The sequence below is a fragment of the Drosophila gunungcola genome, assembly GCF_025200985.1.
Source record: "Drosophila gunungcola strain Sukarami chromosome 2R unlocalized genomic scaffold, Dgunungcola_SK_2 000004F, whole genome shotgun sequence".
In the NCBI taxonomy this organism is placed as follows: domain Eukaryota; kingdom Metazoa; phylum Arthropoda; class Insecta; order Diptera; family Drosophilidae; genus Drosophila; species Drosophila gunungcola.
This window is the reverse complement of record NW_026453167.1, coordinates 4,163,822-4,191,139: the sequence shown is the minus strand read 5'-3', so window position 1 is coordinate 4,191,139 and position 27,318 is coordinate 4,163,822. Positions and strand designations below refer to the sequence as shown.

Below are 27,318 nucleotides of genomic sequence, written 5' to 3'. Positions count from 1 at the left end.
ATTTTACATGAATCTACGTTGTAATGTAACTTGTTCTTGTTTACAAAATAGTACCCAAGAATGTTTGAATCTGGTCACACTTCCGCTAACAACGCGCCATAATCAGAGAACAATAATAGTCTTTATTTATCTAAAAACCATGGAAAAAAGCGACCAAATAGCGGATAAGGAAGATGAAGCGGAACTGCCACCACCCACCACAGCAATTTCGGGTCAAATCAAGGCCATTGCCAAGGACACAGTGCACAAAATCTGCTCCGGACAGGTAAACTTTATATCTTTTAGTTTGTTTATGTTTGTTTAACTTTATTAATTAACAATTACAGGTGGTTCTCAGCTTGGCGGTGGCTGTCAAAGAGCTGGTGGAGAACTCCATAGATGCGGGTGCCACTCTGGTGGAGATCAAGCTGAAGGATCAGGGATTGCAGGGCGTGGAGGTCAGCGACAATGGCAGTGGCGTCGAGGAAGTGAATCTGGAGGGCATGAGTGAGTTCTAGGATCTGTATTATGCAAGAAGAGATTGTTAATCCTTTCCCCCCACAGCTGCCAAGTACCACACTTCGAAAATCAGGGAATTCGTGGACCTGCTGGGCGTGGAAACCTTTGGATTCCGTGGCGAAGCTCTAAGTTCTCTATGCGCCTTGTCGGACATGGTCATCCAAACGCGGCACGAGTCCACTGAAGTGGGTGAGTCCTTGTCATGGGGATTATTTACTCTCAAGCTTATTAAACCACCTCCAAATTCCAGGAATCAAGGTGGAACTCGACCACGATGGCAGGATCAAGAAGCGTTCTCCTTGTGCCCGTGCCGTGGGCACCACTGTGACTTTGGCCAATCTATTTGCCACACTCCCAGTTCGTCGTCGTGACTTCACCCGCAATATCAAAAAGGAGTTCACCAAGATGTGCCAGATCCTGCAGGCCTACTGTCTGGTCACCAAAGGAGTGCGCATCCTGTGCAGCAATCAGACGCCCAAGGGCGCCAAAACAGTGGTGCTGCAGACGCATGGCAACCAGGAGGTGCTGGCCAATATATCGGCCATATTTGGAGCACGCCAGGCGGCGGATCTGGTGCCCCTAAAGTCGCCCTTTGAGCAGGGTCAACTAAGCGAGGCGGGATTGCGGGCCGATCTGGAGTCCTCCGCAGATGCAGCCGACACCACTTGCCCCCAAATCAGCGCCGAGGATGTGGAGCGTCTTAACCAGGCGGACTTTCAGCTGGAGGGTTTCATTTCCAGCTGCCGACATGGCGCTGGACGTTCTAGCAGAGATCGCCAGTACTTCTTCGTCAATTCAAGGCCCTGCGATCCCAAGAATGTGAGGAAAACACCCCATGGAAAAGCTTTTTTAAAAGAAATGTTAACTATTTCAGATAGCCAAGGTGATGAACGAGGTGTACCATCGCTATAATGTCCAGCAGCAGCCTTTTATCTACCTAAATATTGTGACCGCTCGCTCGGATGTCGATGTGAATCTCACGCCGGACAAACGCCAGTTGCTCATCAACAATGAGAGGATTCTGCTGCTGGCTCTGAAGAAATCCCTGCTGGACACCTTTGGCCAGACGCCAGCCACATTCCAGATGCAAAACACCACCATTGTAAGCATGCTGGAGCCAAAACTTAAGCAGGAGAAAACCGAATCCCCCAAAGAACTCGTCCAGGAAGACAGGAATGGCGAAGCAGACGATGCAGATGTGCCCATTAGCTCTTCGCAGAGGTTCATGGATGTGCTCACCCAGTGGCGACGCACTGGCGATACCAAGGGCACGGCACCATCAGTTCCTGTCAAGCGCCGCTGCAGTGAAACCGAAGAGTTGGCCACTCGCTCCATGAAGATGCAAAAGATTCATACTTTTCTCAGTCAAGAGTCGCCCAAGGAACAGAGTTCCAAGTGCGAGTCGGAATCTGAAGGAGCAAGTGATAATGAAAAGGGAAAGGAGAGCAAGGAACAGGGCTGTAGTCTTGATAATAGTTTCCTGAACTTAAAAGAACTGGCTAAGGAGTCGGAAGGTAGGAAATCATTAAATAATCCTTATCCAATAACTAATGTAAACACCTTTTAGCCTATGACCTTTTGACGAAACCAACCAAAGAAGCTCGCATTGATTGCAAAGTCTTTACACCAGTTAAAAGCCGACGTAGCATCATAGAAATCAAGCCAGAACCCAAGGCCCTGGCCAAACAGAAGTCCCCGCCAGAAACTCATTCAGATCCGCCCAGCCTAACCCAGTTATCCGAAGAAACCGATATTGCCAGCGACGATGATGACCACATTGAGCTGCCCACTCGCATAGAGTTCGATGAGGAGGTGGATGAGGGTCCGCCGGCCAATTTTTCAAACGGAGAACTGTGCACCACGCTGGAGGAGATTGCCTCCTCCTTGAAGGCCCAGGAGCAGCAACAGCGGGATCGCAGGGCACGAGCCAAGCTGCAACGTCTGCGTTTCAAGACCGAAATTAATCCAAACCAAAACAACAATGCGGAGGCGGAGCTGCAAAGGGAGATTGGAAAGGAGGACTTTGCCCGCATGGACATCATAGGACAGTTTAACCTGGGTTTTATCATAGTCAAACTAGAGGATGATCTGTTTATTGTGGATCAGCATGCCACCGATGAAAAGTTCAACTTTGAGACGCTGCAGCGCACCACTCAGTTGGAGTATCAGCGCTTGACGGTGCCCCAAAATCTGGAACTGACGGCTGTTAACGAAATGGTGCTCATTGACCATCTGCCTGTGTTCGAAAAGAATGGCTTCAAGTTCGAGATCGATCATGAGGGTAAGCTTTGGATTTATATATAGTGTCTTTACTGAAGAATTCTTTGATTGCAGCTCCTGCCACAAAAAAGGTGCGACTGCTGGGCAAGCCGCATAGCAAGCGCTGGGAATTTGGCAAAGAGGACATCGATGAACTTATATTCATGCTACAGGATGCACCCGAGGGCACCATTTGTCGACCCTCTAGGGTAAGAGCTATGTTTGCTTCACGAGCTTGTCGAAAATCCGTGATGATTGGCACTGCTCTAAACAGGACCACAACAATGAGGAGACTTATCACCCAAATGGGGAGAAATCGACCAGCCTTGGGTAATATTATAATGTGTCTTTGAACAGAAGAATATGTTTAAACAAATGTCTATCTATCAGAATTGCCCACATGGTCGACCCACAATGCGTCATCTTATTAATATCACAATGTTGGCAGACAACGATGAAGATGAAGAGGTGGCTTCTGAACCTCAACAGAATCTAGAATAGTTACAAATAGGTTATAAAACAAAGCATGAAACACACGGTTATTATTGTTGCAGTTTTAATTTTATTTAACTTTTCTTTTGAGCCACTAAGTATACGTCATTGTTCTGTAAATGCTTACTTGATTAACGATTAAACGACAGGATCAGACTTACAACTAAAGACAAATACAAAGGTTATCACTTGAGTATGTCTAACAAGCTACTCGTTTTGTTGTTTTGTTTAATAACTATTACTAGATCGTACACTAAATATATATATATATTATATTTGAGAGGCTACATACTTTCGGGTATATGTGTGCTATGGCTTAGTTTTGATTACTAAATGCTGCTCATCCTTTTAGTGACTATTCGTAACTAGAGTCGGCTGAGAAATTCAACGATTTGGCAAACAGTTTACAACTCAAACGTCTGTCGGTTGTCTTTCGTAATTGGCCATACACAACTTACTCTATTTATATTTCGTATCTTACAGCTGTCGTATCGTATCGTACACAAACAGTTACTCAATCGTAGATCCTAGAGTTTAGTGTTTAAAACTATAAGTTTGCTAAGCCACAAGTATAATTAATCGCTACATTCGTCCTGTTTAGTGTATAAAATGCATGGCACCCATAGGGAACAGAGTTCGTTGAGCAAGTTACCTTAGAACACAACACTACAGTAACTTAGTGACTACATCATATATGACTACAGCTACACTTTGATTCAATATTTTTCATTTGTCATTTGTCATTTCGATTCCAATTTTCCAGATTTTGTTTTGTTTCGTTTCGATTCGTTTTGTTTTTCGTTTGCGTCGTTCATACATTTTGTAAATAAAAGGCAACTCATGAACATTTTTGTTTTCAACAACAAGGGACCAAGGGCCTCACGCTGATTTTCCCATCTCACGTTAACAAACTTTGCAGGTGGTTCAGTTCTTAGGTGTTATATATGTTTGTCGGATAAGTTATCTTTGGAAACAAATAGTGATTTGTCACTGGAAACTGGGTGAAGACAGGTGAAATTGGGAGAAACTTTTCAAAAAAACTCAACAGAGAAAATCAACGCTTAGTTTGTTAAGTTTTGAATACATCCTGTTTTCGTTTTCCTGTTTCTACTGAATTTGGCGGAAACAAAATTTCTAAAAGTTTAAAGCTTTTTCTTTTAGTTTCAGAAATTCTATAAAAAAACAGGTTCCTTTTCCGCCAAATTCTCTAAAAAGGAGCCCTACCAACAGGTAGTCCTTGGGTTTCTAATTTAAATCCACAGTGGACCAATGGTTTCCACTATGATGTCCAGCACATCCTGACGGCCCATCTCCTTGAGCGTCAGCAGGAGCGCCATTATCGTGTGCGACACCGAGTTGGAACTATTACCGGGGCAGCTGTTCGCCCTGCACTCCCACAGGTTGAGAATCTGTTCGGTGGGCGAGGCCTTGGTGGCAAAGTAGGCGATGTACCGATCCGTGTTGAGCTTCTTGGCCAGCAAGCGCCAGTCCCGCTCGTCCGCCCGCGGAGGATCCAAGGCGGCGCAGATCAGACGCTTGGTGGCATGCGGCAGCTGGACAAAGTCCATCACACAGCTCTCGTTCACATAGTTGCCCTGGCGATCGATCGAGATGGTGGTGTTCGTCGTGGAGGCCAGCTCCTCCGCCGAGCCGCTCATCGAGTGGGCTGGAATGTTGAAGGTATAGTAGTCATCCTCGCTGCCCTGGCCAAAGTCCACGCAGAGGGTGTTCTGGTCCTGCCGCCGCAAGCTGAACTCGCAGTGCAGGATGGAGTTGTTGCTGAGGATGTGCTGGTAGGGTATGGCATGCTCGTAGGGGGCCGCCGCCTCCACATCGGCACTTCTCACGCGGATACTGAGGTTCCGGCTGTTCAGCGAGAAGGCGAACACCTGACTCTCGCCGAGGAAGCTGCCGCCCAGCTTGGCCTCCACATTGGCGCAGATGTCCCGGCTGTTGGGGAAGTCCTTGACCACGTAGATGCGCAAACTGCAGTTGGCACTGCTGGGCGGGGTGTGCTGACTGAACGCCAGCAGCTTCATCTTGATCGAGGGCTGCTGAACGCGCGGTTCCGCCACCACGGTAAAGTGGCCCAATTGCTCCGTCATGATGAACACATGCCTGGCCTCCAGCTGGACAAACATGGGTGTGTTGATGGTCTCCTCGCCCACGGACACGGCCCGCCGCCAGTTCACACTCAGTTCGTCGTGCTCACTGTCCGCATGGTAGATGTGCACATGCCACTGCTCCGGCGCCACGAGGCAGTGGGGAATCTTCAGGATCACCGGCTTCACGAAGCTATAGTTGCGCGGCGCACTGTGCACCACACTGCTGCACAGGATGGAGCTCTCGGTGGCGCAGGACACGCGGCTGCACTCGTCGCTCAGCAGCAGCAGGGACACGTGCTTCTTCAGGTGCTTCCCAATGGCGTGCTCCGGCACGAAGAGCAGCAGCTCTCCGCCATAGAGGCGCAGCTGCCCTCCGGCGCTGCCCAGAAGCTCGTAGCTACTGCTCTTCGAGGCGTTCAGTATGGACAGCTTGCCGTTCATATCAAATGTGGAGTTGGCTGTTGAAGAAAAAGGATATTATATACACTGGTAAAAAAAAAACGTAGTAAATGTACTCAATTTAAATATTTTTCCTTTGATTTTCATCCATTTAAAATCAAAATATTAAAAAGTTTTAAAATTTTACTTTTGGCTCTTTTCGAAATTGATTTTAATAACTGAAAATTTAATTTTATTTTAAACCATATTTAGTTTAAATAAAATGTATTAAAATCAAATTTTAATCTATATATTCAACAATAATTAAAGAATTTTTATATTAAATCCTGCCATTAAAAACGCTTTGTATTTACAATTATGATTTAATATTAAAATTAAATATAAAGTATAAAATGTTGAATTCAATACTCAGATATTTATTTATACTATTTAATTTTTTATTACTTACAGGTATCTGCGGTGGAGGATTCCCCGGTCTCGGATAAGTAGTCCACACTCAAATGGTCTATGGGATTTGTGTAGCTGAAAAGGAGGAACAATCCATAATTATTAAAACCGTCTTTCATAAGTCTTTTGGCTCATAAAAGTATTAAAAGTTAAGGGTATGGGTAAAGAAGAGAAGATTAAAAAGTTTATGTCTACACATTGTTAAAAAGCAGCAAAAAATCGTATGGTGGAAATAACTTAACTGTGAGTACCTAATATCCGTGACAAGAATATTAAAAAGCGCATAACTATACGCGGTCTTAGGCGAATTTTAATGACTGATGAGTCATATAAAAATGTTAGCCCCCTTGTGCTTGACAATCTTTTAACTTTAACAACTAAGAAGGGCGGATATTTAAAAATGTTAGGAGTTCAAGAAAAAATTTAATAATATTTAAGTCCTCTTTAAATAAAAGCAATATAACTTAAGAGTCATTAAAGTTGAAATGGGAACGAATTCTAACCATTTCATTGTAGAAATTCAAAAGAAGGTTCACAATAGAAAAAAGATATATCAAAAACCTAATAATGTTTAAGCCCTTTTCAAATAAAAGTAAGGGAATTTAAAAAACTTCTACGAAATCGGAGATAATCTCCTCATATTAAAATGGTGCCCTGTTTATTTGCAAGTTATAAAGTTTATGGCCAGAGTATTTACACCATATTGTATCAGAATCAAGACTCAAGAGTAACCAAAGGATAAAAAGGACATATAAGAGGGCAAACTAATAACATTTATGGCTTAATTGTAGACTCACTTGGCGGATAGATTGGGCACATCGTAGTGGTGCTCCGTGACGCCTCCGCATCCGATGCCCATGCCCATGCCCATGCCCATGCCCATGATGTGCTCGCCGGGCAAATAACGATGTCCGGGATTGACGTAATCGTATCCCATGTTGCTGGCCTCGATGTGCATGCGCATCTCCTTCTTTTCCACCACGCCGGGCATATAATCCGCGTCCATTACTGCAAACGGAGTCGGAATACAAACGGTCAATTGCTGGCGGCGAACGCAACACGCAACAGCACGCAGGACGCAGGAGGAGTCCTGTTTGAACTCACCTGAGCGGGCCATGTTGTAGTGGGGATTGGCGCGGATGCCACGGCGGGCGCAGCAGATGAGCGCCGTTCCAAAGGCGAAACACACCGCGGTTATGAAGGCCAGTCCCAGATAGAGAGTCCAATCGAAATCTGCAATGGCGAAAAGATGCGCATTCATATTAAACTGCTGAATCGGCTGATTATACCCTGTAATCTCAAGCAATGGAAGGTATATTTATTACTAGACTCACACATAAAATATGTAACAATTACATAATAATCTTACTAACATTAGGCATTAAAGGGATTATACATTGGTTTTTGAAAAAATAAATTTATGTTTTACAATTTATTGCTTTAAAAATAACACAATTTTATATTAAAAAAAAAATTTATACAAAGAATGGGGGTGCTACAGAATCCACTTTTGTTTTTAAAATATTGATAAAGGAGCCTAAAAGAATCGTTATTTTTCGTAGTAAATGCATTGGAATATCAGATTAAAATTAAATTGTATTACTCATTTTGTATACTTTTTAACTCTCTTTTTTTGTCTTTTGATTTATTTTACAACTTCGTATTTCTCTTTGTTCCGACAATCAGCACATAACTACTGAGTATTTCCCAGCTTATCATCGGAAATGGTCCTTAAAAATCCGTTCACCTTTTACACAACTGAATGGCAATAAAGCCAGCCTGCCTGCAATTCCAGCCGGCGAGCCAAGATGCTGCCAATGCCGCCACCCCATTCCAATTGCCAATCTTTGTGTGTTTGGGCATTAAAAAAAAAAAAAAAAACGAAAGATTTCTGCGTAAATCCGCCACCCTCATGCTTTTCAGGATGCCTGCCAAGCGAAATCCACACATTCATGGACGTTGAGTCAACCCGAAACCGAAACCAAAACCATGCCATACATACCATACCAAAAACGAACCGAACCGAACTGAACTGAAGTGAACCAAACCGAACTGAACTGAACTTTTCCATAACCAAACAGGCATCCGCATCCTCTCTCACCCATTGTCATCAATCCCGAGCAGCCATGCGTATCCGTATCTGGCGGAGCAGAGCAGTGTATGTCTGTATTTAATGTTTTATGTTTGTATGCTCATCCCCAGTCCAGCTCCGTCTATTTCGCATTATTATTCGCCGGCGGCCCCCCGTCGCCAGCAGTTCAGTTCAGTTCAGTTCGCCGACATCCCAGTAACCATTCCCCATCTATATGCCCATCTCCATGCCCATCTCCATGCCCATATCCATGCCCATCTCCAGTACTCCCACCCATCGGACGCCCATTGTTGCGCTGCCTGTTTCCGCTGCTGTGATTGTTGTCGTCATTGTTGCTGGCGCTGGCGGTGACTGGTTGGCCAAAAAGGAATCGCTGCAGCGCAAGGAATTACTCTGTATATATTATGATTATTATGCCATAGTAGGGTTCTAGCCCTGTGAGTGAGTGGGTGGGTGGGACGCATTATACAATGTATGAAATGAGCAATTATATTCGCTGTAAATCAGCAGCAGAGCATCGGAAACAGCACTAGAAGTAGAAGTTGAAGTCCCTAGCATCCCCAACTGGGATACTCCAAGGATCTCTTTTGGATCTCAGGGCTTTCGTTTTCCCTTCGCTTTTGTGCATTTTGCATGCTGGTTTTTACTTTTCAGCTTTTTCCTCTTTTTTAATGCCTCCTGCACGGGACATCAAAAGGGGATTCGTCTCCTTGGCCTGACAAATACGCTTTTAATATCAGATGGTTGAGTACGAAGAGCTGCTGACAATGGGCCATGATGAAGCCGCAGGTATCGGTGGCCCCAGGGATTTGGCCCGGATTGGTATGAGCTTTGCCCAATCGTAATAAAATCGAAAATAAGCTGCACTGTGTCGTGTCGTCGTGTCGCTCTTCGTAAACTTTTCAACAGGCAATCAAATAAAAGACAAACCTGCCAAAAAAAAAAAAAAAAGAGATTCCAGCCAGAGTCCTTGTACTCTGATCCTTTCAATTACACACTGTGACAGCCATCTAATTGATCCCCATGGACCGCACAAAACTATGTTTGAGTTGGGTCAATCGCACAATTTTACTCCCACTCCCCCGCCGCACACACAGCATTGAAAATCGAATCGCAAACAGCAACAATGACACGGGAAAAGCCCTGAATTTGGGGTGGCAAATGGGGCAGGATGTGGACTCTGATTCTGATGCTGCTGTCTTCTGCCGCACGCCTAATTATCTGGCAAAGCACATAAACCCTTAGCCAAAGAGACTTGTGTGGGACGACTCCCCACTTAAATCTCAATTCCAAGTGCTGCTGCTGCGATTGATTTGCGACGGACCCTTCTTCGATTGGGTTTGGTATGGGTATGGGTATGGGTATGGGGATTGGTATGGGGATTGGCACTGCCATTGGGAGTCGGAAGTTAAGAGTTTAGACTTGGGGGGTTTTTTGGGGTGAACTGTCCCTGCCCGGCTTTCTATACTTTCTATACTGCTATATATATATATATATATATATATATAAATAAGCTCGTGGCCGTGCACAAACAAATGCACTTGGTTAATTTCCCATTGTGACAATCAGCGTTGAGTGCTCGGCTTTTGTGTGAGAGTGAGAGGTTGGGTTTTTGGAATCTGGCTTCTGTTGTCTAACTGTCTACTTTGTTGCTCCAGCCGGGCTGGCATTCATCCTTGTCATAAGCATAAGCATGGACTACTGCTACTACTACTCACCATCCTTGCCAATCTGGCACTGTTCGCCGCGGCATTCGGCCGTTTGTATGTCTTTTCCGGCGCACAATGATTTGCCATATCCTGGGATATTGTCGGAACTGGAGCCAGTAGCTTCGCTGGGGTTTCCTACCCCGGTTCCCGTTCCTCCCGCTCCTCCTCCTGCTCCTGCTCCACCCGAGGCGATGAGGGCGGCCATGCCCACACCGGCTCCGAGGAGCAGATCACCGGCTTCCTCCGCCGCCTCGGAAATCTGAGTCTGGCCCTGAGTCAGGCACTTCCGGCGACGCACTTGAATGCACTCCGCGGAGCAGATGCTCCAGTCACTCCACGCCGACCAGCGGGCCACTGCAAATGGATGGGGTAAGGGCAAAAGCACAGGCAGTTTAGAAATCAAAAGTCATATTAACATGATTTAGCACACATTCCCGACAGCGGCACTCCCCGGGTCATATATCACGACTAGGAGCAGGGAGCAGGGACCAGGGACGTGGCCATCCCCCCTTTTTAGCCTCTGGATGCTGCCACACAATTACGCTCTAATAGATGGTCCATGGGGAGAAATCGAAAGTTTGTTCCCACCATAAAATTAGTGGGTCTTCCTACTCCTCCTCCTCCTCCTCCTCCTCCTCCTCCTCCTCCTCCTACGTCCCTGTTTCTAATTTTTTTGTTTCCATTTTACCCCCCTTTACGCCATTGGCGACGCCTCTGTTGATTTTGGGGGTTTGTGCGTGGGTGGGTGAGTAAAAGTGATTGTCATTTTAATGCTTTTCTATTTTCGCATTTTGCCTTGCTATTTCAATTTCCCTGCTTTCTTTTAGGGTCGGGAAAACGGAAAGTCCGAAAGCTAAACAAAAAGCCAAAAACTGTTCATGGTGTGATGCATGCCAATGGCAGCTGAAATATATGTTCGACAGCAATGCACTGAGACAAAGTAGTTATGTAAATAAGTATTAATAAATTAAAGAACAACAAAATGTAATTAAAATATAAACAGCAAAACAAAATTGTACGACCAAAATAGCTTCATAAATAAATAATAATACTTTTAAAATGTATATTTAAAATATTAACTGATAATCAATTTGTAGAGCAACATTTCAAAAATTAATAAACAAATAAAATGTGAAATAATCTAGAATAAAATTATTTCGAAACGACAGAGTATTTTAAACACAGTTCTGCTAAAATATGTTGCTTTCAATATATAAATCGTGATTGTCGATATGTTAAAATCTCTTAAACACAAAATTTAATCAACATTTAAGTTAATTTATTTTATTATTTAAGAAACAACATTTTATTATTAAACATTTTAGAGAATACCTTAGTTACGTCCAGCTTTCTTCTTTTTAATTCATTAAAAATCGAGTAAGCTTCCATCATCCAATTACCAATTCCAGATGTAGTTTTTCCCTGAGTGTGCACACATACTGATATAAATACATCGGCATTTGGCACTTCCTGTTTTGGAAACATAAAACCACCCCCAAAAAGGGCGCACTGAATTCCGGACTTGTCGCCAGCCATCATCACATTGCCAGGCATTTAGTTTCCCCCCACGCCATGCCGTGCGCATCCTGATCAACCCCCCATCCCTGGACGTATCCTTTTTGACAACAGCCCAGCCCTGCCCAGCCCAGTCCAGTCCAGCCAGACTGTTGCATGAATCAGAGAGCGTAAGTCGTGGTAAGTGATTTTTAAGTTGCTATCTGCCGCAGTGACGTCACTTGCGACCCCGCAGGAAAGTAAGTCACTTCAGTTAAAGTCAGTTAAAGTTCCTTTTTTTTTTGGGAGAAGTCCCGAAACGAATGACGCCACGCTTGGTTGGATGCTGATGCTGATTCTGATGCCTCCGGTTCGGTTTAACACGATTGTTTATTGGATTGTTAAGGCCCCAGTGAATATGGGGGATGCCCAACTTAAAAATGTAACTGTCGTCGGCTCGTTAAGCATTCAAGTTTAACTGCTCGAACACAATGTCGTATTGAATCCTTTGGCCCCCATTCCGGGAAGCCCCATTCCCATCCCCATCTCCATACCTCCCGGGATGTGAAGCCTTTGAGGGAAATGCACATTGTCGGGCTTTCGGTTCAACTTACTGCGCTTACTCGACGAAATGTCAAATCCATCAGGGCTCACGATTTGAGTGTCCTCTGTTGTTGGCAGGCGACAGTGGCGACAGGACGACGGGACGACGGGATGACGGGATGACGGCGTAATCATAGGCGTTGGTGGGCGTGGCGGCAGGACCATAAGGTTGACACGGTTCCATGGGGATGAAAAGTCGGCAGATTGAAGGAGTCCGGACCAGAAAAAAAAAAACGAGAAAAAACGAAAGCCAAGCGAAATTTAAAATTAATTTTATGACACACTTTTCATAGAAAAGAAATACCCCCGACCACAATGGCAATGGTCCCCCTCTTGACGACCGAAAGGCCCCCTTCTGGAGTATATATACTCTCGTATATACCCACTCCCACTCCCACTCCCACTCCCGTTCACAGTCCCATTTGCCCCGCTTGTCTGTCAACAATTGCTCATTGCTGTGCCCGCTGTGCGCCTGGCCAAGTATCCTACGAAATCTCCGTGTGGGTGAGTATCTGGGCGAGCACTACAATACAATACAATGCAATACAATAAATTTACATGAATAAAAGTGAAGAGTCTCAAACACATGCCGCCCGTGCGTCTGTCAAAAAGAGCGCCCCATCCACCACCAATGCACCTCACTCCATTTGAAGCCATTCCATTCCAGATTTCATCCTCGGTCCCAAGTCTCTGGTCCCTGCTCCCTTTCCCCCCGGTTTCATTCCTTTGTCACCATTTAGTCGGTGGCACGCCGACGGCAGGCGTTCCCGCTCCCGTTCCCGCTCCCTTTCCCGCTCCCATTATCATTCTCCACTGCCAAAGTCGGCGGCCCAATCTATCCATCTATATACGCACTCGCATGTGGAGATATCTGTCGTCGGTCCAAGACACCGAATGCGTGTTTAAAATGAAATACTCAGCACTCACTCAAAAATGTATTGTGCCATTGTTCGAACTGGGCATGGTGACTATGCAGAGGGGTTGGTCTATATTTAGTACTAAGTACATGTATTAAGTTATTGTTCTTTAAAAAGAACTTGAGATGATGAACTCCAATAGTTTTGGCTATATACATATACAAACTTCAGTTTCAAAATAATAATAAACTTGAGTTAACTTTTCTATATTTTCATTTCTGTATTCTAAATTTTTTAAATAAAAAAAAATTCTTTTGAGAAATATCCTATTTATTATATAAAGTGAGTATATACGCAAACATTTTACCAATTTAAATTTGAACTCTATCTTTTGACTTTTACCTAAATATTTTATAAAAATGTAACAAGATTAAAGTTAACAAATTGTTAAATCCCAGAACATGAACTCCAATAAAGTTGGGATTAAATTCTAATGAAGCAAAAATTGAAATATTCCATACTAATCCTGTACGCCGCAAATCAATTTCAATACCACTTTAATCATTTATGTAAATCCCATTTCATTTGGATTATGATAATCACTGAAATCCTTAGAGTATTCCTAGTTCGCATTGACCCTTAAGCTTATCTTGTCTTTTTTCATTATTATTTTTTTTTTTTGTGTGGAACGCCCCCTGAACTTTTGCGTTGTGCAGTGCTTTGTATTTTGGACTGTCCTTGCCACTCTACACCCCCTCCGTTCCCCTCCCCTGGCGCCACCCATCCTCCCTGGTGTGAAAAATACGCGTTGTTCTCGACGCTCCAGGAGATGTATCGACAGAGTCAGCGGGGTGGACAAAGGGACTTTGGGTAAACGGGGATGTGCAGGTGGCGCCCAAGTTGGAATCCCGGCCGCAAATGCCATTTAAATTGACAATTTTGCTGCTGCCTCACCAGCTAGCTGCCTTAAAGCTTGCCAACTGGCACCTTTCTCAACCCACCAGCAAAACCCGTATAATGGGCGTGTTGGCCGCAATTCGTTGCGCCCACAATTTTGCGGATGACCGCAGGAACGTACCTGGACATGCGGCGCAATCGGGGGACTTCTGGATCTGGGGGCCCGGACACTGGGCGCCCCCATTCAATGGCATTGGATTGTTGCAGGTTCGAGAGCGTTTGCGTCCCTGACTCGGTTTACCAGCACACTTGCATTCGCGCCAAGGACTCCAGGTGCTCCAGCCACCGTTGACTGCGGAAATGAAATCAGAAATAAAACAATTAAGAGCGTTATCGACCAGTCAAGCGGGCATGAGATTAACCGGTGCTTATATCCAAGAACTTATCAAGGGTTTAAGGTTTAAAAATCTACCAGATTCAACTTGGTTCATCGTTGAACATTTGTTTTTATCAATTCAATATGTTTAAATACAAAGCTCATTACTTTTAGAAGCCATGTTTGTAAAGATACTTGCCAGGTTGCTAGGCATTTTTAAATTTAATAAAATCTGATAGGTTTATATTTTGTCTTTTTAATATATAAGAATTTCAAATGAAATTTGAGCTTAAAGAAGAAAATAAATTTAAATTAAAATTATTTCCATTAAGATATATTTTAACGAGGCTCCTCAAGAACCAGGAAATTGTGTTATTCCGAGATTAAACTTTAATGAACGACAAGGGCTTAAGGCAGGGACTTTTGTTTTATAATGCGGTGGTATATTAAGAGTGATTTTCAGTAAAAAACAATTAGGTGTTTTTTATTAAAATGTTCGTATTCTAAGCTGTAAATAATGGAACATAATTTTATAGGGAAAATTTACTTAAGAGCAACCAATAATCATGGACATGGAAGTATAAAAAGACTGTGGGTTTTTTTTGCCTTTTATCTGTGATATTTGTATTCTAATATGTGTTATTAAAAACAAATGGATGTTTTTGATTATTTTTACCATAAAAAGTACCGTGTAATAGAAACGAACTTTAAAATTCATGACTGTGCCCTGGCGCCCTTGAATACTGACCATAAACGATGAGCACGGCGGAATCGGAGACGCGCCTGCCGGCTATATTCTCCGCACTGCAGCTGTAGTTGGCCATGTGCTGCAGGGCCACCTGGCGAAAGGTGAGCGTGCCGGCCGAAACGCTGATCCCCGGCTCACTGTCCGCCGTGATGACCGCGTTGTTCTTGTGCCAGGTGAGCTTCGGTTCGGGGAAGCCGCCGGGTGGCTCGCAGCGCAGTTCCGCCCGACTGCCCAGCTCCAGGCGCAGCGAGGTGGGCGACTGGTTGAAGGACTTGCGAATATCTGTGGTGGGTGAAAGGACAGATGCCGGATACCGATGTAGTTATAGATATAGATTCAGAAACAGATAGGGGTAAGCTAAGCGAGGGTCAGTTGTTGACAGGAAGCCACCCCTGGCCAAGGTGCAATGCTAACTACAAAATGTACACTTTAGTGAACATGCTAAAACACTTGAAGAAAATAATTGGATAAGTTGAAACTTAATGTAGAACAAATAACTTAAATGTTATGTTTCCTAAAAATTCAGCTGTTGTAACTGATGTTGAACTGTTTAATTTACAATTAAATTTTTATCAATAAGGATTTAAGATATATCAGCTTGTAGGTTCATTACGATTAGTTACAAGTCACTAATAAAAGCTCTTTGATTGCACATTTTCTTTAAAAGCTTTAGCATTATTTAGATTTATTACTTTTAAAATAGTGAACATAAAAATTAAATAGATTTATAAGCTAAGATTCTAGATAATTTGATGTAAACTCTTCATGTTGCTTTCAGTTTGAATGACTCATTGTTTTTATTTTTTAGTAACCTTATACTTTTAATTTTTATTCTGACTTTTTGGATCACAACCAGAGATTTTTTTCGTTTTAATTTATGATAACTGATGTTTAACTTTAGTAAAACGTGTTTAGTCTGTACGGGAATTTCTAATATTGATTTAATATAAATGACTCATTATTTTTTGTTTATATTAAAATTATACTTATAACTCGAACTTTTTAAAAATACAATTGAGTCTCTATTCAAAAATAATGTATTTATTATAATTTATGCAAGCTAAGGCTTTAGTTTGTAGCTAAGTTTTATATCTTTTAAGGTGCATAATTTTGGCAAACAACTCATATTTTTTTATCAGTGTACTCACAGGCAATGTGGACGGTGGCGGCCTGACTCTTGACCACGCCACGCGACGACCAGGCGTGGCACTCGCACTTGAAGGGCCCGTCGCCGAAGAACTCGTCGACCAGGTCGCGGTGGATGGTGGCGGTGACCTCCTCCATGTTGACCCCCGTGTGCGGGTCCACGTGGGTTTCGTGCGTGGAGGGCGGTGGTTGCGAGCTGCCGCTGCACTTGAAGATCACCTGCAGCGAGTGCGAGGCCTTGCACTTGAGCACCGCCGGCCGGTTCTTGACCACGAACACACTCTCCGGTTCGATGAGGAAAATGGGCAGGGTGTTGCTGGCCTCGCCGGGACTCAATTTGCCGGTGTTGAACTCCTCCAGGAGTATGCCCGATCCCGCTGCCGCTCCGGATGCTCCTGCCGAGGAGGATCCCTGTGGCGGCCTGGCATTCTCATCCTCGCTGCTGTTGCCCAACTCCACGTGGTTCTTGTGCGAGGCCGTCTCCTCGGTGACCAGGGAATTGGCGAAGGGGGCCATCGCCGTCAGCGGGTCAATTGCATCCTCCTCCAGGGAGGCGGACAGACTGCCATAGTCCAGCTGCGGCAACTCCCCGGAAACTGGCAGCAAAAGCAGCAGGATTAGCTGCAGGCTAACCAGCAGGGCAATCACATTTCCGGCTTTATTAATCACCGCCATGCTTCACTGCTGTCAGTTGGCCCGTCGTTCGTCGGAGGTGTCGTCCTGTCCTGCGCTTCCTGTGCAACTGATGCACCTGCAGGGACACCTGCAATTGCAACTGCACTAGTCGTTCCTGCTGCTGCTGCTGCTGCTGCTGCTGCTGGCGATGTGGCAAGCTAGCTGAAGGAGCTGGCATTAGCATTAGCTGCACACTCGCTCCGCCGACGTGGTGAATACGATCTGGAAAGTCAGATAAGAAACGCCAGTTAGCTACCTTTTCTACTTCGGCCAGGCAATTTGCGCACTTGGCAATAAGGCGATTATTTACCAAGCGGTCTGTCAAGCCACGAAAGTGTCCATGGCTTGACTAAAGTGCTCATATCTTTGACGAACACGCTTGGCATTAACAAACTTATGGTCTCGGACTTGGATTACCCCATCATATACGACTTGTTTATACTCTACAGACATAGAAATATTGGTTTATTGGTGGTATTTCTTGTTAGTTTGATAATAAACTTAATAGACCAGCTATTTGATAACAAATAGGGACCTCAAAGTATTTATATTGAATTATCAAATAAAAATAAGAACTCTCGGATCAGAAATATATATATAATACATGCTAAAGTAGTTTTTTTTTGACAGTACAAAGCATGAGTAAAAGTATAAACTCCAACCTATTTTAGTGGCAGATGGTAATTCGAGCTATGGATGTTCGACTCTTTATAAGATACTCCTAGCTGCACACCTGCCGTTTTATTACGCAAAACCCTTTTCTCATATCAAGAATAAAAGGTGTCAGTTTACGATCACATTCTCCAGAATCCACAATGCTTTAAGGGTGGCTTAAGGGTCTAATGAGAAACCCAAATAATAATGTAACAATACCCTTCCATTAAAGATGCTCTCTTCACGAAGAAAACTATCTGAAATTGTATTCCCGTGTTTAGATATCATTTCCTGCCCTGGGAAGGCCCTACTTCAGTTCACTCCGATTGCAATCTGCTGACAGGATCAATGGAAAAATGAAAATGTATCGTCTGCACTTAGGGACACTTCCTGTCCTGCCACAGCACAATCGATGAGTTGTCTCCATCAATCAGGGGACCAATACTCCCCAACGACCGACCAATTTTTCAAGTGTAGGGCAACGTGGTCACAAGTTACAAAATATTTCCCATTAGCCATGCAAGTCATGCGTCAGATTCTACGAATCGTTGGTACCTAATCGAAATATTAATAACAGGTATAAGTATGCCCAGCCACACTGCAGTTCTCTGGGCATGGGCACAGGCATGGGCACCTAGGCGGTTCGTTCAGGACGTGGTATCCTACACGGGCTGTGGGAAAAGCGCCTTTTGTCTTTTGTCTTTTGTCAGAGCTATTATGTGGTCGGTGGTGTTGGACTAGAGTGGACTGGAGTGGAGTGGGGGAACACGGAGAAATGAAGGAGGCATGCCTGCACGAACACCGCGATAAGTCCGGCCCCCGTCTTTGAGCCTAACTTCGAGTTGGAGTTTATGCGTTTGTCTTTGTAATTATGTATTAATCATGCATAAGTTTAAACTCAAAAGCAGCCCTCCGCTCAAACTCAAATTTTATTGCCGACGACGACGTGGGGCCATTAAAAGGCGCATCAAGTAAAAGTCGATATGTAAATTTTGCGGAAACGCTGATATGCGATAAGTGATTATGTTCGGGGAGATGGAGACGGAGACGGAGACCATGCGCCACAGCTCACAACTCACAGTCACCAACTCAAACTCAGCCAAATCAGAGGTACCCAGTAGCAGCCGTGACCACGAATCGTAATAAAATATCGGGTAATCAGAAGTTAAAGGGAAATAATACATTTGATGGGTCGTCATCATCGTTTCATTCGGCTTAAGCGCCTTTATGCGTAATTCAATTGAATTTACAGGGTGCTTGTGGACACTTGAGTGTCTGTCAATATTCTCCTTCGTGTGTGGATGGGATGGTGTATGGTAAATGGTAAATGCTATATGCTATATGCTATATTTGGAGTGTGGGCGGGCTCAGCTCTCATGTAACTGACCAGATTATAATAGTATTCTTCCGGCTCTATCCGCTTTGTTTTGTGTGTGCATTCAATTATAGATGGGATATTGAAGCTCGTTTTGTTTTCGATTTGTCTAGACTTTTGTTTGACGAGGCCGAGATTGGGCCACATTGTGTGCCGGGCTCGGGCTGCTTAGCTAAATTACATTTCGGCTAAAGTAAATCGATATCGCCATCAGCGAAAATCGAACACTGATTTTCAGCTCTCATATAAACAAAGCTTATTTATTACTGCAGCAGCAGCTTCTGTGAAGAATAATGCTGAATTGAAGGCACATATTGACATGACAACGGAACCACTGATGGCGAGATTAATCAAAGTCTGGCACATAAAATGCCCCGATTCAATCGATTTGGAGCCTGCCTTATCGGACCAAAAGCTTCAATGATCAGGGGCGGAGGGGCATTGTACATTACTTTTTAATAGATTTTTAATGAACTGAAGTAGGCCAAATGGATTGTAAGAGGCGCTTATCAGCGACATTTCATTGTCTGCGGGTGTACTTTATAATCGAATGGGTTTTATTTATTGAATGCAAACTTGTCGTTGGCAAATAAAAAACATGCATTGATTTTGGCACGCAAGCATCCGGGGAACCCCCCTCCACTTCCACATCCTCATCCTCGCAATGAATGACTGAATGACAAACTGTGGGACACACACGCACATGCACTGAGCAATAAAATGTTTTGGGAAATTAAGAAAATATTTTCATGTAAATCCACACTTCACAGAGATAAAGTTTTGTACTGTAGTTCCACAAATGTACAAATGGTTTAAGCACTAACCAGAGATTGTCATTCAAAATAAGTAAACTTTAAATTTAATTATAACTTAGTAATGAGATAAGTACTCAGCTTGCTAAATACTGCAATTCAGAGTTCAGAAAGGTTTTGTGCAGTGTTAACTTTTCAGACTGGAGAGAGATTACTGCGTTTGACTGAATGGTATTAAACAAATTTATAATCCACTTTTCAAAGCTTTAATGGGTATTGATTTTCGCAATATGAGATTTGTTTGAATGAGATTTTTCTACAAATTAAAAAGTTGAGAAATTCGATGGCTACTGAGTTCTGCAAATTTTTGTTTATAATTGGTAATTTTGTTTTTGTTTAAATCCATTCAGTTAAGAATTACGGCAATTGTTATATTAAACTTGGAATATTGTGGTCTTGTAAACATTATTTTTAAAAATAATATATTTTAAAGCAGAACAGAAATATTTTGACTTAAAAAAAATGATGGATTACCAAGCCAACGAAATCCCCCATTTCAGGTCCTTTTTTTCTCTGTGCAGCCTTTGAGATTTATGGCCAGATACGCGAGTTGCGTGTGCATGTAATCATCCTATATTGTGAGGAGAGACGCCACCGAAGTCCCGCTGAACTTTGATGATTTCCCAAGCTCTCCGATTCCGCGGAGGCGGAGAAGGTGGATGAGATTGTGTCGCCGGCACTTGCTTCCTAGGCAGCCAGCCTGAATGAATGGGAAATGCGAATGGAAGACTGCGTGGGATAATCGGCGTCGTATTCAATTTAATTTCACAACTATTGCGGAGTCTCAGCGAAGTGTAGAGGCGGAGAAGCCCTTCCTGTGCCGAATGAGAACTTCCAAGTGAACTCCAAGAACTCAGATTCGGCTGCCATCATTCGGGGGATGAGGATGTGGATGTGGATTGGGCTGGGGGATGGGGGATGGGGGACTGGGAGATGGGGAACAATGCCAGAACACACAAAACAAGTGAGCATTCTATAAAATAATTGATGACTGACTGACTCAGTTGCTTGGCAGCAATAATTTTTATACTTCTTGAGCACTCGCGCACACACTCTCGAGCACTAAAATCAAATGCCACTCGAAACGCTGCGCCAGTCGCTTTGGTGACTGCCCTGAAGTGGATCCATGGATGTGGATGTGGATGTGAATGTGAATGTGGCTGTAGATATGAATGTGGCAGTAGATGTGGCTGCCGCAGATGCCGCTGCCTCAATTGCGTGTGACTTGGGCTTCTGCTACTCCTCCTTGTAGTTATGTTGTACAATCGCCGGAACATCTGTAGCACAAATGAAATCTTTAATGCCCAAGGGACCGTGCTGGTAACTCTGAGGCATCTGTATTTCACATGTTGCGCATTTTGCCCACACACTCACTACACACACTGCTCACTGGGCAACTTGAGACCTTATAGAGGCAGCTATTGTGAAAACTCAGCTCGCTTCGCATTTTAGGTTTCGGGCCACGCTTGTCTTGTAATCAAACAATTAAAGATGATTTTAATTAATCTATTTATAAAATCCTCCCCCAGTGCCGCCGTCATAACTGCTCAAAATTGAATGCGACGAGCGTTGCTTGATCGAACAACCCAACGGGGGATGCGAAACGACAACAAACATCTTTAAATTAATTAAGCGTAATTGTCGAGGAATTAGAAGTAGAAACAAAAGTTTCAAGCATGAGTTATGGGCCCAGATACAGCATACATGTTACTACAAGACACACTAGATACAATCGTTAAATGATGTGGGGGAGGGATAGGAGGGCCAGCATACTTGTGCCCGGCTGCTTGCAATAAACAAATTATTTATGATTCCATCAGTTGCCTAAGTAGCACAAACTGAACAACTGATGACGGCCCTTATCATTTGTATCGTATTAGCAAAGTTCTAATGTGTCCGTTTCCAAACAACTGATGCCCGTGGCCTAATTTATGTTGCCAAAACTGGTGCCACAAGATGCCAGCTGATGATAGCCAGAGAAATACAGAAAAATAGTAAAATACATAGTAGTTGCCTACGCAACTGCCCAAGATGCAATGATAAGAGTTCGGGTGTGTAGAAAGTTCTGCCAGTTCCAGACTACCTAGGCATGTTAATTCCCTCTTGATTCTCACCGGCATCGATCGGCTCGGTTCAATCCAACGATTTACGACGGTAAGCCCGGCTGCGCCCTTGCTACCAGCGGCTACCTACGTTCCCTACGTTCGGAACAAAGCCAGTTGCCGAAAGAAAATGAAAAGAGCCTATTCTTTCTCTTCGATCGACATATAATCCAGTGTTAAGACGCGTCCCGGTCCCATGAACCCTGGCGGAACCTATCGAGCCTATACGACCTCTACATATGTTGTAGAACGCTGGAATGACAATTAATCACCGCAGGAGTCAAAGATGTTCATGCAACGTTCCGTTCCCATGTCCCCTGGTCCCGAAAATCGAAAGCCGAGCCCTTGTTTGCCGTTTGCCCATCGCAGGGAACAGCTGTATCTGTATCTACGACGGGGTTTGAGTTTCGATTGCTGTGCTCTTGCACAACCCCTAAAATTATGACTACTAGTGGGCCGAGTGTGAGAACTCGTGAAGGGGTAAGAGTAAGAGCTGCGCGTAAATTGTTAAAAAGCAGAAACCAAAGTGTGAGTCCAATCATTACGTGCATTTGTCAAGGCCTGAGAATTGTTCCGAATGTCGCTGCTGGTTGTTTGAAACCCATACCATTTTTTACCATACCAGAGCATAATACCATTCCATTCCATTTCGTCTGTCTGTCTGTCAGTCAGTCGGTACGTCAGTCAGTCAGTTAGGACGTTTCGACGTCCAAAGGGGATCATTATATGCCAATTGGCGATTGTTTGTTACCCGCTCACCGACCCACCGACCCACCAACCGACCCACCGTTTGTCGCGGAGGGTTGGTAATTGCAATCCACATTTGAATTTACATTTGAATAACGGTTACAGACCCGAATTATAACTGTAATTGCGGCATGTTGATCGCGGCATCCCGCCGTTCGGAGTTGTTATTATAATTGTAGCTGCATCTTTTATCAATGAATTGAGTGCTGCACTCTCATGAGGGCCTCTCGACAGCCGCCCGTCCACCCCCCATCCCAGTGTGTGACAAGAAAAACAAAAATAAACATACTGAGAGAAAATATAAATTTCAGAAATCGATCTAGAACCCCGAAATACAGTATTTTCATTTTAATTTATAGTAGTTTCATGTCAGTATTATTGGGTGTTGTAAAACTCATATGATCTGTAATTTTTTTTTGAATAGCTCCTAAACCCGTATTTGATCTGTGCAATTGTTGAAATGGTATTACTAATTTTAATTTTTACTTGTTGTTTGTTCAAAATTGGTTCTTTTTTAAAAACTAAGTTGATTGATCTTTTTTATCTACTATAAAGTTAAAGAAGTAATGAATCATATCATCTTAAAAACTGTTTTTCCTTTTATCAACCCTTATCATTCAATAACAAACAAAGTGGAAAAATGTCCAAGGCAAGTATTAATTTAAAGCCATCGTTTAACTCTATAAATCATTCAAAGAAATGAGTTAAGAAAATAAATCATCGCTATTATAGAAAGCTTAAAGCAAAAACATTTTATATTTTTCAGGTGCTCTGAGTTAAAATTCCATGATGTCTTTTTTTCCTGTGCACTAGCACACACCGTTCGTCTCACAGCAAATACACATGGCTAAGCGCAATCATAAAATACAAATAAAAATAAAAATACACGATGGCGTTCAAAAGGGCACGCTTTTCATAATAAACATTAGCGAGCGGCCCTTGGTTCGCCCTGTAGGCCCTGTGGTCCCCCCCCACTCCCCCGCGGTCACATGGTTCGAGGGTCGTCCGATCCGCTCCAGTCGGTTCCGTTCCCCCCCACTCCCCCGCAAACGCTCCTGGCTCGCTTGTTTGTTTGTGAATTGGTCGTCTTTAGTTACACTTGAATACGTTTTGTGTGTTGTCACCGTAGTTGTAAAGTGTGTGTTTGTGTGTGTGTGTGTGTGTGTGTGGGTTATGGTTAGCTGGTCCTGGCCCTGCTTCTGGTCGGCACTTCACTTCACCTCCTACTCAATGCACTTTGCACCTTAAAATAGCATTGCAGTGGCATACTTAGCGGCGCAGGAAGCGACGACGGCCGACAACTGCAGTGCGCCGCCCCTTTGTGTGTCCTGTTTTTATCCTGTCCGAGCAACTGGGGTTTCTTATTATAGTTAAGCATCGCTACTTACCCGGTGTCTCGCTTTTGTTGCTCCCGTTTCTGCTGCAGTGCGACCAAAGGAGCGGGCTGTTGTCTTAGGAGCCAACATGTATCCAGATCCAGTTACATGTCCCCAGTCCCCTGAAATCCTTGCAGAGGCCACTGGTGTGGTGTGTGTGTTAGGGTTTGGGTTTGGGTTGTTGTGTGTGCTTAGGACATCTGTAACCTTATCGCCTTTAGTTTACTTGTCTCCGCTTACACTCATTATGACGACAGAGCACTTCACTACGCTTTTCACTCAGCACGGAGAAGATATCCTGCTGGTATTGACACTATGGCACAAGGTAAGTTATCTCTATCCCGCATATAACTATATATCGCCGTTCACACGATCTCGCACTTGGTTTTCAATACGCGCGCGCTCGAATATACGAAATTCGAAAACAACCACTGCGTCGAGCCGGCGTGCGTTGCGTCCGTTTGCTTCGGCGTTTTCCGTTCAAGTGAAACGTGAATTGTTCGTGGCCAGAGCAAAAGGCACCAACGACATAGAGCCCTGCACTGGGAGAAAAAATCATCATGAGGTCAGAAAATCACACCAAAAATTCCGTTCTTAGAACAAGTATTTGCAGGTTTGATATATACATCTAGGAAAATGTATAACTTGACAATAAATTACATTTTGTATAACTTGAATTTCTAATTTTCTTACTCAAGCAAAACAAGTTGACTCAAGAATAATCAATTTTCAGTTATTTCTACTATTAATTTATGTATTTCCATGTTGTAGTTTATTATTAAAATTTATTCTTTTGATCTCTTATAACTAATCATTTTTTTTTTTTAAGTTTTTAGTTTTTAAGTATAGGAAGTTAAGGTTTAACCACTTCCAGCTTGATTTATAAAATTTGTGTCTCATCATTGAAAGGTCTAACTAATTAATCAAGATAATCAACTCTTTTTTATCATCTATAAATTTTGTCAAATTTCAATAAAAAATTTTATATCTTAATCAACATCGGAATTGTAAAGACATGTTTTTAGACGTATTGCATTGCTTATTTTTTTAAGTGTAGTTGCGCTCTTTGATTCGGAGTGGCGCTCTCTGTCTCTCTCTCTCCCCTCGCACGCAGCATCCCCAGGAGGAGCATGCTGTGTTGTTGTTCTTCGCAGCATATGTGCAGGAAGTGGGGGAGTGGGAGCCCAAAGAGAGTAAGTGAGAGAGAGAACGCTCTCCCGTTCGGACGCACTTTACGACGTGGACGTTGATGTGGATGTATAGGTACGAGTATGTATATTGGCTCCTTGGCTATTTTGTATCTTTCCTGCCTCCGCCCGCGTGTTGTTGTTGTTGTCGTTGTCGTTGTTGCATTCTAATTTTACGCACTGGATTCCTGAGATGCTTTCATATTCCATTCCCGTTTGATGATTTATCGACTGCAGCGGCAATTAAAAGGCCTTTAGCGCTGCTTTTTATCAACTCGACTCGGTGACATTGGAGTTTTATTTATATTTTGTTGTGCGCGCACACACACACCATCACTAAAAACACTACGCACTCACACACACGCACACCTTAGCCAGGAGATTTTTGTTGGCTTTGATTGCCGTTTTTTTTTTATACGTAGTTTCTCGTTATTTCACTTGAACTTTACCATTTATTGCGGTTTAATTGCACATTTTATGAGCCAGACATGGGTTGCAGTTTTCCCGACGAAACTTTTTTGTTTTTTTTTTTCGGGGAGCGCATTCCTTTGGCATCACTCAGTCACTTTGGCTCAAATTGGAGCCTGTGCTCCCGCAGATTACTCCCGCCGGACAGTGTGACCAGCCGGCGCCAAGGGCTCCAATCAGGGTTGAAGGTTTTCCGGGAGCGACTTTGAATCCTTTGGCGCCAGATTTCATAGATAAGAGAGCTCGTTCTAGAGAAACACTCACGACTTGCGCTTAGAATCTTGGTAAAAAAATGTTTTTTAAATAGTTGGCTTACAGTTTTAAACACAGTCGATAAACACAATTGTATATGCAGAAAAGTAAACAGGCAGCCAAGCTAAAGAAAATTTATTAAGGAAGAATTTCAAGGCAATGTTAAGAATCATAAATAAAATATTGCGAGCAATTTAATCGCTATTACAAAATGTCATAAGTGTTCGCGCTTTCGGGTGTGTACTGTATATCAATTAAAATACTTTATTAAATTTCTTCGTATTTCATTCATAAATAATTTTGGCGACATCTAGCGTTCGGTTTCCAAACTTTGGAATTCTACATTTAATCTACTTGGGTTTACTGTAACAAGCGGCAGGTAGAGAAACTAAGCTAAAAATTATGTTTGCCAGTGCTGCCAGACCAAACAAAATAATTATTATACAATCTGGTAAAAAGGACTACAAATTTGTACCCAAGAACAGTAATATGAACACTATTTTTATGTTCCTGAAAAACAGCAAAATAAATATATATTATTTTTGTTATAAAAAAGATTAGGAATTGGTAAAATTGTCATAAAAAAGAGTAGCAATTGGTGAAATTGTAAATTTGTTTAAGTTTATTCCATGGAGAATTTAGCAAGAATTAAAAAAAAATTAAGCTTACAAATGAATTAGTTTTTTTATTTGGTTGTAAAAATGTTTATATATTGAGCTTTTACATTGGAGATAAAATGAAGAAATGGCAGCTATTGGTTACCAATCCTGGCGAAAAAAATGATGAAATTAACAAAATCCTCCAAAAGTAAAATAAGCTTACCTTTAGGCAAAGTTCCTCGCACTCTGCTTTGGTAAAAAAGCGATTCCTGTTTCCTCCACAAAGGGCATAAACAAAACGGATGCAGGACTTCTTCAAAGGGTCGTAGTACCAGGCAAAAACTCCCTTGCCACATTTTCCATAATTTACTGGTAGATGGCAAATAGCTGATAATATAGTCTGGTTATTATTCACTAACAGGCAACTAAACACACTATGCTTGCACCTTTTTGTTGTTTGTAACTTTCATAGCTAAATGCAATCGTAAATCCAAGAATCAATAAAAGGATAAAGCAAGAAATTAAATGCACCATTTTTTTATTTTGTGCTGGAGTCAAGCAAGTGAAAGAAACTTTTGGTACTGCATTCATCGAAGCAATGAAATCAGTTTATATATGAAAGGCAGAAGTCTGTTTTTAACAAAGCATTTGTTCGTTTTTACCTACTAAAAGCTTTTAACTCAACTTACATGTTGGTACCATCTTATCGCCAGCTTTTCCAAATGATTCATTTTTATTTACCAGGCTTAATTACATTTTCGCGGACTATAGTTAGTTACAACAACATATTCTGACAGTAAAATTATTGACGCCTTTCTGCGACTGATAGCAAATTTTAAAGATCACTTGATCTCCTCTAATATAATTTTGACATACAAATATTTAATTTTATATTCAAAAATATATCTTGAAATTTAATATATATTGATACTTTCAAATATGATATATA

General features: G+C 42.8%; 2 protein-coding genes and 1 long non-coding RNA gene across 9 annotated transcripts; 1 reads left to right on the top strand and 2 right to left on the bottom strand.

Annotated features, from left to right (window-relative positions):
• Nucleotides 1–68: 68 nt before the first annotated feature.
• LOC128253751 (mismatch repair endonuclease PMS2) lies at nt 69–3,307 on the top strand. The gene is made up of 8 exons (XM_052982410.1): nt 69–265; nt 327–486; nt 544–687; nt 749–1,317; nt 1,373–2,012; nt 2,066–2,779; nt 2,833–3,087; nt 3,148–3,307. The coding sequence occupies exons 1-8, from the start codon at nt 140–142 to the stop codon at nt 3,186–3,188; spliced, it is 2,649 nt and encodes an 882-aa protein (XP_052838370.1). The 5' UTR covers nt 69–139; the 3' UTR covers nt 3,189–3,307.
• LOC128253750 (netrin receptor unc-5) lies at nt 3,297–25,646 on the bottom strand. Of its 7 annotated transcripts, none has more exons than XM_052982404.1 (11): nt 25,095–25,646; nt 23,876–24,405; nt 16,125–17,019; nt 14,977–15,258; nt 14,034–14,204; nt 12,110–12,163; nt 10,011–10,355; nt 7,305–7,433; nt 6,998–7,208; nt 6,202–6,275; nt 3,297–5,812 (listed from the first exon to the last, which is right to left on the bottom strand). In XM_052982404.1, exons 3-11 carry the CDS (start codon nt 16,795–16,797, stop codon nt 4,500–4,502), a joined length of 3,252 nt encoding a protein of 1,083 aa, XP_052838364.1. In that variant the 5' UTR covers nt 16,798–17,019; nt 23,876–24,405; nt 25,095–25,646; the 3' UTR covers nt 3,297–4,499. The 7 variants fall into 7 exon arrangements, with proteins under 7 accessions (XP_052838364.1, XP_052838362.1, XP_052838366.1 ...); XM_052982402.1 differs by having other exon boundaries at nt 23,876–24,400; XM_052982406.1 differs by having other exon boundaries at nt 25,232–25,646.
• A 753-nt stretch (nt 25,647–26,399) lies between these two features.
• On the bottom strand, nt 26,400–26,942 carry LOC128254139 (uncharacterized). The gene is made up of 3 exons (XR_008267515.1): nt 26,816–26,942; nt 26,593–26,756; nt 26,400–26,537 (listed from the first exon to the last, which is right to left on the bottom strand). It is a non-coding gene; the product is annotated as an uncharacterized LOC128254139 (long non-coding RNA).
• Between the last annotated feature and the right edge of the window lie 376 nt (nt 26,943–27,318).